Source organism: Drosophila mojavensis, unplaced genomic scaffold, assembly GCF_018153725.1.
Source record: "Drosophila mojavensis isolate 15081-1352.22 unplaced genomic scaffold, ASM1815372v1 contig_231, whole genome shotgun sequence".
NCBI classification, from domain to species: Eukaryota; Metazoa; Arthropoda; class Insecta; order Diptera; family Drosophilidae; genus Drosophila; species Drosophila mojavensis.
In genome coordinates this window covers 9,000,476-9,011,334 of record NW_025318772.1, presented here as the reverse complement: position 1 = coordinate 9,011,334, position 10,859 = coordinate 9,000,476, and the positions used below count along the sequence as shown (strand labels likewise).

The 10,859-nt window shown below is 45.2% G+C and overlaps 1 protein-coding gene across 1 annotated transcript; it reads right to left on the bottom strand.

Annotated features, from left to right (window-relative positions):
- Positions 1 to 504: 504 nt before the first annotated feature.
- On the bottom strand, positions 505 to 2,288 carry LOC6575391 (mastermind-like protein 2). The gene is made up of 2 exons (XM_044007990.1): positions 1,641 to 2,288; positions 505 to 1,451 (listed from the first exon to the last, which is right to left on the bottom strand). The coding sequence occupies exons 1-2, from the start codon at positions 2,204 to 2,206 to the stop codon at positions 815 to 817; spliced, it is 1,203 nt and encodes a 400-aa protein (XP_043863925.1). The 5' UTR covers positions 2,207 to 2,288; the 3' UTR covers positions 505 to 814.
- Between the last annotated feature and the right edge of the window lie 8,571 nt (positions 2,289 to 10,859).

The window sequence follows — 10,859 nt, the reverse complement described above, 5'->3', positions numbered from 1 at the left end:
TATGCCCCGTTGCCCCGCTGCCCCGTTACCCCGTTACCCCCTTGCCAGCTATGGCGCACTTCAATACATATTTATTAGCCGCATTTGTTGGATCTTAGCTCAATTAAAAAGTTTTCCTTGGCTACTTTTCTTCATCTTGTAGCTTGCCCTCTGACTCTGACTCCGACTTGAACTCCGGCTGCGATTCCAGCTGCAACTCTGACTGTGACTCCGTCTCGGAATGTCTTGTTTTGGCCACGCTCAGCCAAGTTTGTGAGTTGCTTTTGCAGTTTTACACTCCTCTGTGGCTCTAATTGCAATTATTCAGCTCCACACGCCCACGGGCTAAAAGCCTGTGTCTTGGCAGCAACCAGGACAACCCAAAGCCACACGAGACCAGTGAGGAGTGCTAGAGTCGACCGACAGTCTCGACTAGCCAGATACCCTTGAATCTCTAGTGGATGGATTTTTCTTCCCACATTTCCCCCCAGAAATAGGAGCGATATATTAATTCAAATTGAGTTTGTTTATCAATACTGAAAACACTGTTGTTGTTCGAATGTTAATCTTATGTTATTGATAAGAACATTACCGCAATGTAGTTGTTAAACTATGTCTACTATTTCTTTGGGTCTACAGTCTCCGCAGTTGGTTTTATGTTTGATTCTAGTTAGATTTTCGGGGTCAGGGTATCTGTTAGTCGGCCAGCCCGATTGGCGTTTTCTTACTTGTCAGTTTCTGTCTATATCAAATATATTATCAAAGATGAAACGAACATATCAAGTATGCATCTATAAGAGAGGAGCTCTGGTAAACATTATAATTTTCGCTGGACTTATCCCAGTAGATGATTGGGCGACTGCCAGCCAGCGAGTGGGGTCAGGGGCTGGGCGGTGATGGTGTATTGGGGGCGCTGCTTGTGGACCACGGTGCGTATGACGGGCACCTTGACCGGGTACGGGTAGAAGATGGGCGTGGCGATGGGCTTCTCCACCCGGTAGGGCACTTGGCGCTCGACGACATACGGAACGGGTCGCTCGACCGGCACGGGCCGGACCTTCTCGACGGGTATTTTCACCTCCTGCAGCTGGGGCACGGCCACGGCCTTGGTGACGGGTATGCGGATGGGAATCGGCTTCGGAATGGCTGTGATCACGGGCCGAGGTATGCGCAGCTGCAGCGGCTGCTTGTAGGGCACGTGGATCTGCTGGTAGTGCGTGATGGGCACGTGCTTCGTGACCTCGATGTGCTTGGAGAGCGGCAGCCCGGCGATGGCTCTGCTGCTCGAGGGCGTGTGATGCACCGTCGTTGTGATCGGAGGCAGCGCGTTGGGGTGGGGCATGTCGACAATGTGTTGCTCCGCCTGAGAGTAGAGCAGCTGCTGATCCTCCTGGTGCAGCTGTGAGGATGAGGGTCTGGCTGAGTGTGAGGGCTCCTCCTGCTGCAGCTGCTTCCGCTTCATGGGCGACTGCCTGTTGGCATAAGCCAAGGCGTTGTCGTTGGTGATTTGCTGATGTTGCTGCTGCTGCTGCTGCTGTTGTCGCTGCTGCTGCTGCTGTTGCTGTTGTTGCTGCTGCTCCCTGCTGGAGGCGGGATGGCGATAATTGGAAAATTGCTCAATATGATAATCGTTGTTGGGCTGCGATGCCCGCGGCTGATACGCATAGCTCTGATAGTAGACGTCAGGCTGGAGCTGCTGCTGCTGCTGTTGGTGTTGCTGCTGCTGGTGTTGCTCTTCATTGGCAGTCAACTCATAATTTGCCGCATTAATGACAAAATCGATTTTGCCCCGATCCAAGTATCCCGACTGCATTCCATTGTTGTTGTTGTTGCTGTAGCTGTAGCTGTGTGGCACAAAGCCATGGGCGATGCCAGCCAGACCACTGATGGCTTTTCGTTCATAATTTGCATATGCTGTTGGTGCCAAGTCACCTTGGCCATCGCCATCGCCAAAGCCCGCTGCACTGGCTGCCCCGTAATAATGTCGTGCACTCGTCCCATATCCAGCTAATCCTGGTAGCGCCTCAGCGCCCGGCTCGTGGTAATTGCTTTGGCCGTGCTGCTGGCGCAGGGGCGTGCCCAGCGGCAGCTCACTCATTGGCAGCTCCATTATCGCCGTCGTCGCGCTCATTGTTATGGATAGCAATAGCAGCAGAGGCAGCAGCTGGGCCGCAGGCCTGCGTAGCTCATGGATCATTAATGGAATGTTTGCGTTGCTTAGCTTCATGGCTCTTCCCCAGCTGGCCCAAGCAGTCGAAGACGTTGCTGACGTTGTTGATAGTCGCCGTCAAGTGTGGCATTGACTGCAGGCAGCGAGGCTTATATAGCCAGCCCTACGCATGGGTAATACGATATGTGTACGATAGAGTTGCGTTAGGTCAATGCACTCAAAGTCAAGTTCATTGTCTGTCTCCCTCTCCCTCTCTCTCTCTCTCTCTCTCTCTCTCTCTCTCTCATCTGTATCTCTTTCCATCTCTTTCTATCTGTGATTAATTACATTCACTTTCACTCTTAAGCCAACGTCCTTGCCCCTGTCTAGAGCTTAATCGATCCGCCGACAACTGCATCGAATTTCACGCTTGTGGTTGGGCTGCCCGCTGTCAATGGCTCGCCCGCCGGCATTTGTGGTTAGGTTTTCAATCTGTGTCTAGGCACTCACACACACACACACACACACACACACACATAGCCTTTTTCGAGCTGCAGCTGCAGCTGCACTTCTTCATATGGTCACGTGAAACCAAAGACTTCCGCAACTTTCCGTTTCGGACTTGGCTGTTTCAGATTTCTTGCATAATTCGCAGTCAGCCCGAGAAGAGCTCTGGCCCAAAAGAAATCAGTATAATATCTCACTCTACATTTTGACAGGCGAGCACTCTGTGTGCTCTTGGGCATTTGGGTGTTTGGGTGTTTGAGTGGGGCGTGGGGCGTGGCGTGGGTGGCTCGCAGCGAGGCGGACTACCTGCAGCTCATTCATCATTCTTGCTTGCATTTTTAAGTTGGCAAAAGTTCGCCACCCGCTCGCAGTCGACTCAACCACTTACCAAACTCCTTCTGTTGGTTCAAAGTATTTGCACAATTGCTGCTTGAGCTGCGCACGAAATGACAGCGCAAAGTGTACGTAAAGTGGATTTTTTCCATTGAACGAGGTTAAGCTTCGTTAAATTTCGCACAGCGTCGCAGCAAAAAGCCCTAAGACCACTCACTACCCAGACATACTGCGTCCCCAGCACATTTTTCAAGAGAGTCTCCCAAGTCGAGGCGAGAGGCACTCGCTCTACACGTATTCCTGGATCTCGGCCATCAAATATTTATTCAGCAACGACATTTACAGAGCATCGCCTAGTCGTGCAGCGTGGCACTTGCAGCTCCTCTATTTGTTTCCTCTAATTACTTGAAATGCTTTCAAGTCTTGTGAGGCATATTAAAGCAACGATTCGTACTAAATGCAGCTGGAGGACGCTTCGCTTGTCCCCGGCAAAATCAACACACAAAAAATAAAAAAATATAAAAAAATTATGAAAACTTGTTACTCATAATAGCTTCAACACACAAAGATTATTTAAGAAAGTTCAAAATTACTTTTCGCCTTGCACAATATCCATCATAACATCAACTGAGCCGGGGAGTAGGCGGGGTGAGGAGAGCAGAGCGCGGTGTAGGCGGAGTGCGAGGTCTCGACTCCTTTCATTCCCTTTTCGCTGTGACACTGAAAGTTCATTAAGTTTCGTTAAAACGTTAAACTGGGAAAATTGCCAAGAAAAAAAGCCAGAAATTGTGTTTTTCTCTCCTCTTTTGCTTTCATTTTTATACCCCAAATACTCATAGGAAGAGCGTGAATGGGGTATGTGGTTTCACTTTGTAATTTATGCAACAGGCAGGAGTCAGTCAGGAGGAGGTGCAGCAGATACCACAGAGGAAGCATCTATAACTTTCTTATGATCAATGGATCAGTAATCTTTTATCTGATTTATCAACTAGGTTTTATCAGCAGACCTATAAGTTCTTCCATAGGATTCTTCCATTGATCTAGTTAATTAACTCTTGTCTTTCTGTCTTGTATGATTCGTCCATCCATCTTTTATCTGTTTATCCGTTCGCCCGTCTCTGTCCGTTCCTCTGTTAGTTTATCCTCCCATTCAGTTGCCTCTCCGGCCGTCATTTCATTCATCCCTCTCTACTCCCTCTGTTCAGCTGTCTTGCCCTCTTCCAGTTCATTCACCTATCAATCCATTTGTCCCTTCATCAGTCACCTGTCCGTATCTAAAAGTCTCTTCCCACATCTGGGAACATACTTCGATATCGCTAAGTATAAGAGGTATGTAGAGAAAGAAGAGAGCTTTTTCCACTTCCAATGAATCAGTTATGATCAATATAAAATTGTGGTTTAAAATTCAGATGCCACGCCCAAAGCTGCTTTAATCAGTCTGTAAGCTGGGTAACTGCTAGTCGGTCAATCTGGGACTGCATCACACCGACTTGTTTTGAATTGACTGACCCGGCCGGCTGGGAGCCAGGTCTAGCAGGGTTTGACGTCTGAGGGTTGCATGCGAATTTAATCAAGTCATGCAATAAAATTTACGGTTTTGCCGACTTGGTCAAGAATGCGCTACAATGCCTGGCCTGTTTAGCGTTGGCCACTGACTCGCTTGAATATATTTATACAGCAGTTGGGGCATGCCGCGTTCGCAAGGCTGCCGCCTTTCACAAATACTAATATTTGCTTCGCCTTTACTCTTTTTATACGTCTTTGTGTTTGTTGTTGTTGTTTCTTTGCTCTGCTCGCGAGTATGTGCGGCCTTCGGTCTGGTTTAAAACAATTTGCGGTCTTTCACGTTGTTTGGCTGGCAAAAAGTTCTTTTACGTATTTTCCACGCCCGTAAACACCGTGAGAGGGGCATATTGGTATATTGGGTAATGATGGTTGCATAAAAAATGTGTAAAGGGATATGTAATCATCTAGTAGACTAATATAAATTAGAGATGATAGCACTATGGTTAACTATCGATACCCAGCAATTAGGCTAACGATACCTAGCTAGAGTGACATCCAGACATAACTAGAAAGCCATTAAAGAAGGCTGGAAGTCGGAATGAAACTCTCCTTTACACTTTTTTAGTTGTTGATATGTTAATCGATACTCATCGATATACTGATCAAAAATCCTACGCCAATGATGAATAGAATCAGTAGGATGGATGGGATCAATGGGATCAATGGGATCAATACGATCAATGTGATGAAGGGGGTCAATGGGATGAATAGGATCAATGGGATCAATGGGATCAATGGGATCAATGGGATCAATGGGATCATTGGGATCAATGAGATCAATGGGATCAATAGAATAAATGGGATCATGGGGGTCAATGGGAACATTGGGATCATTGGGGTTAATGGGATCAATAGGATCAATGGCGTCAATGAGATCAATGGGATCAATTTTTTGAATATCTTCGAGTCGTAGAGGTCCGATAGCCCAGTCTTCTATTTGGATCAGCTATGAGTGCCTCTATAAATAGATCTTTAAAATGTGAGCTCCTCTTTTTGATTCTTCGCTAGGGTATTCCGTAGTCAGTACAGACCCTAGGTAATGCCCGTAAAGTTGTTGCTTTTTTTTGAGCTGAGGAAGTTTTTAGCATTCTTTGCAGTCTGCCGAAATGAAGGTATTCCGAGTTTAAACTCTGGCAGACTGTCGATTGAAGGGTGCATATATAGAGAGACAATAAGATAATATATATGTATGTGTAATAAGTATATGCTCTGGTTACATTAGCTGGAGTTATTATTCGATAAGTCTCTGGAATCGACCAGCAATGGGGAGCTGTCTGTCGATTTCTGTGGGGTGTGAAAATTCTCAATCAAAATTCCGCGACGTGGCGCCTAATTGTTTTTTTCCTTTTGTTTTTATGCGGTTGTTTTTTTTCTTTGGCTTTGGCTTTGGTGTTTTAGGCCAGGCAGTTAGCTTTGGTAAAGTTCGTTTCTGCTTGTCTTAGTTGGGCAAAGTTCAGTGTTTTTTTTGGTCGGTTGGTCGTTCGGTTGGGCTTTGTTTTTTCGCTTTTCGTATGCAAGGCTCATAGAAATGCAAATTTCAATTACGTATATAGCTGGCGAAATTGAAATGCTTTTTGAAATATTTTCATTTGGCTGCTCATAAGAAATGCAGCCGCGGTTCAACTTTGTTCGACTCGACTCCAACTTTGCCCCCGAACGCGAGCGCTGGTTGGCTTGTCAACAATCGCGCGCATTTCATTTGCATTTCGAATGCGTGAAAACTTTCGCGTAGTCAGAAATTTATTTGCGAATTTTGTAACATGTGTCCAGTTGGCGCAAGTCGAAAACTTTTCACTTGAAAACTTGCCAGCAGTTGGACAAAGAGTGAGTGGGAGAGTGAGGTGGTGAGAGCGGGAGGGGGGGAGTAAACTGCCAAATCACTTTGGTTTCTTTGGTTAATGAAAATTTCATTTGGAATACCGACAAAGTTTTACACTCGGACTGTCTTCTGGACGGCCATTTTGTGGCCGGCTTGATGTTGACTGCGAGTTATTTCATTTAATTGCCGTTGAAATATTTAATATTAATTGATGTCCTTTAATTGCTGCTGCGGTTCGCGAATCTCTCAGCTCGCCCAACTCATTAAAATCGCATCAACTGGGCAACTGGGCAGCTGGGCAGCTCGTCCGTTGTCCCGTGGCCTCTGCCCCACATTATTAATCTTCATAATAGAACCACATATTGCCAGCAGGAATTCGGCTAAGACAATGCCCAAGCTTGCCAAGACAAAGCACAAAACTTTGCCCACGCATCACATTCAGCCACAACAATTTGCGTTTAGCTTCTATGCAATTTATTGTATTGACTCCGCTTGATCCTTTCAATTCCCCCCTCCCATCCCATCGGCCTGACAACTTTTTGCACATTTCCTCTTTGTCTGCATGTAACGACCTGCCTGGGACTTGACTCGGCCATCGAGCAGGCTGAGGCTCTGCTGCCTACTTGGACAATTGATTTTCGTTTGGCCACATCAACAATAAGCAGCAGAAACTCTTATTCAATATTGCTTGATTGCTGAGCAGTTGGAATTTATTCAGGTTCCATGCAGTTTCATGTTCTTTGAGAAATATTCAATGATGTTTAGCACAGAAACAGCGACGTGGAGAAACTAAAATTGCATAGAGGCAGACATTTCCAGAGAGAGAGAGAGAAAGAGAGGGAGAGAGAAAGAGAGAGAGAAAGGAAGAGAGAGAAGGAAATAGGAAGAGAGTGAGTGAGAGAGAGCAGAAGATAGAAAGAAGGGGAGAGCGAGAGAGGAGGAGATAGAGAAAAAAGAAATAGTCAGCGAGAGACAGAAATAAAGAGAGTGACCGAGAGGGCGATAGGGAGAGAGAGAGAGCGAGAGAGAGGAGAAATGAAAAAGCAAGAGAGTGAGAGAGAGAGAGAGAGAGCAGAAGATAGAAAGAAGGGGAGAGCGAGAGAGGAGGAGATAGAGAAAAAAAAAAGTGAGCGAGAGACAGAAATAAAGAGAGTGACCTCTCGATAGGGAGAGAGAGAGAGAGAGAGAGAGAGCGAGAGAGAGGAGAAATGAAAAAGGAAGAGAGTGAGAGGGAGAGAGCAGAAGATAGAAAGAAGGGGTGAGAGAGAGAGGAGGAGATAGAGAGGAGAAGACATAGTCAGCGAGAGGGAAATAAAGAGAGAGAGAGAGACCGAGAGGCGACAGGGGGAGAGAGTGGAGAGGTCTCTTTATTTAATACTTTTGATATATTTAACATATGCAAAGAAATGTTGTTTTCCTTCTTTAATAAGCAAATATTGCGTTTTTCTTCTCTCATTTTCCTTTTCTTCATCCTAATAGGGTCTAATTAATTGTATTCTTAAAAACATTTTCGCTTCATGCAAGGCATTAGAAAGAATAAATACCACAAAAGACCACAACAAAGAGCAAATATATGAGCTCTCCACTTGGCAAATGGTTGACTAAAAAATACCTAAACAAAAAAATAAATAAATAAAGCAAAAAATATGCTGAGAGTAGTAAAAATTTTACCAAATTTAAGCAGAATGGCAGAAGGCAGCCAAGAAGCAAAAATTCGAGAATTTCTCTGTATATATTGGATTTGAGATACTTCAAAAAATCATAATTTGATGAGCATAGAACTTAAGGAAGAGAGATATAAGCGGGTTGCTGAATTTGAATATCGATAAATATCGATATGGAGTTGTAAGGACGAATGAATAGATGGAGAGACGAACGTATTGAAATGGCAACATCAACTCGTTAGCTGTTCCTCATTAAAATACATGAATATATAATGCTTTCAGATCAGACTTACTTCCACTCGTGACACACATTCCAGCATAAAAAAAATGACCCCCCGCCAAGCCCCTCTTGATAGTTTAGGAGACTTCTGAATGGTTTAGCTCACAAGCCACTCACGTCCATATGACAATTTCCCTTGACGTCAAGAATTTTCTTTTTTGCCAACCGTTTATCCAATTTGACGTGACGTCGACGGTTGCATGACTGCTGCTGCTGCTGCTCCTGCTGCCAGGAGAGATGGCCACACGGATAGCCCGGGCTGACAGATCGGGCACTTTGCATTCGGAACTGTAACTAAGTAGAGCTCTTAGTAGATGCATGTCAGCTGGCCAGGCAGAGCGAAGGCCTTTCTGATGGAGTGCATTTCATTAAATTCCATTCAATTTATGTGCAGTTATTTGTGCCGATAGATACCCATTAGCTGCGTGTCAAGCGGCATTTGTCTGCGTGCCCACTAAATATGAGCGCGACCAGAGATTTGTGGCCAGACGCGCCATGTAATTCGCTGTTGAATCGAAAAAGTTTTCGTTGTTTGTGTGATTTTTATAGTTTGTGTTTTGCGCACACATTTAGGATTCACTCCCACACACAAGTGGGCGGAGGACAGCCAGCCGGATAGTCGGACGGACGGAGGGACGGACGGAATTGCAGCCAGCCGCAATTCATTCGCTGTTCGCTGAAAATTCAGAGTAGTTTTATTGAGTTGTTTTGATGGTTATTTAATGAAGTGCGATTCCATTTTTAACACACTCTCGGCCAGCGATTTATTGAAGACAGAACCACGAGCATGCAAATTGCATTGATTGGCCAAATGGGCGCCGAGTGGTTGCAGCTGCATATTAAGCATACGCACTGTTATTTAGTTTGCCTCGCCAAATCCAGGCAGTTTTCAACGTTCTATTCTTTTTTGTTTGTTTCGCGTTTTATATACATACACTTCTATTGGCTCTCTGACCACGTAAAAAGCTTGGCCAACATTGCTACTGCCATTTTCAATTAGCTGCAAAATATTTTGAGCGTTGCGCTCTGCGGTCTATTTTTGACTAGCCAAATCGATATTTGCAGGCATATGAAGAGGAATATTCTTTATCATTGTGAAACATAAGAATCGGGTCACAGAATGTGCTGTCAACGACTTCATAATACTCGTCTACAATTAAGTCTGATTAATTTACTTATCGACTCGGAATAGATTGAGTACTTTATAAACAGATAGAAGGTTGAGATATTTGAATATGTCTATATAGTCTATATAATATAGACATAAAAATCATTAAAATTTATTTAATTTAAATAATAAATATTGTATATAAATTGAAGTATATTGAAAATATTTACATAAATTATCTGGCTGGAGTACTACTATTAATATTTCCAATACATTTCCAGCACTCCAGCTCCTCCAAATTATAAAGTCATGCAAGTTGAGGCCAATTACAGCTCATAGGAGGCTCCAGTTGGGAATCCAGGCAGCTGCCTTGTGGTCTGTCCTAGTCTTCGGGAAGCCCGATAACTAAGCTCGACACCTGCATCAGTGCGAGCTATGAGCGAGCCTTTGGCAGTTGGTTGGAGTCGCCTGAAACACTGCGAGCTGCATAATTATACGCAATCAATTTGCTGCCGCATCCGCTGAGCAATTAGCGCTTGGCCTGCAATTAAGTTTGCAGCAAAGTCAAAACATCTTAGGCCAATTAATTTCGCGGCAGCCATAGAAAAATGCTCCTCAAGGCGTTGAGTGTGTCCTCTAATTAGCGTGCGTCGGAATGCGCTGCTACTGTGCGGCTACCCTTTGTTGCTGCCACTCGAAGTGCATGTGCAACGCCCAATTATGAGCAATTAGCGGGCGGAGCAACACTCAGGGGGAAAACAAAAAGCAAACGAGTCGAAATTCTAATTGAATGCGTAAACATATTTGATTAACTAATTGCCAGCGCATGGCAGGCCTGATGGAGGCATTAGCTCAAGCTCGGGCCACTCGAGGCACCGCCATCTGAATGCCATTCGGGCACTGTCCGTGGGAGGGGGCGGCTGCGACGCTCAGTGTGTGTTTGCGGAGACGCAACATGTAAGCAACACCAAAGTGCCCTAAGCGGAAATCAATTTCATAAAAAAAGACGAGAAAACGAAGAGATGAAGAAAGTCGGGCAGCAGCAGGAGGCGTGTGTGTGTGCGTGGGATAAGGACAATGTTAGTGGCCAGCCATAGACGACTTTGTCGTCCTGCCAGCGTATTATAAGCCACGAGCAGTCGTCCTTATTGAATTTCAATGTCTAACCAAAGGCGTTCCAGTAAGCATCTATGGCCATGCGGACATACGCTCTCCTACACTTATTTATACTTATGTGGCAATGACAAAAGCGCACAGAGATGCTGCAGCATCTTAAGCAGGGACAAGGGAGAGAGAGAGGGAGAGGGAGAGCGAGAGAGAGGGAGGGAGGGAGCAAGCAACCAACAACTTGTTGACCGGATGTGTGCTGGCCATAAGAACTGTAAATGGGATTATTTGTGTATGTCTCTTGCTGGAGCCGAGCAAATTGAATTTATCTTAATTTTTTCGTGGCA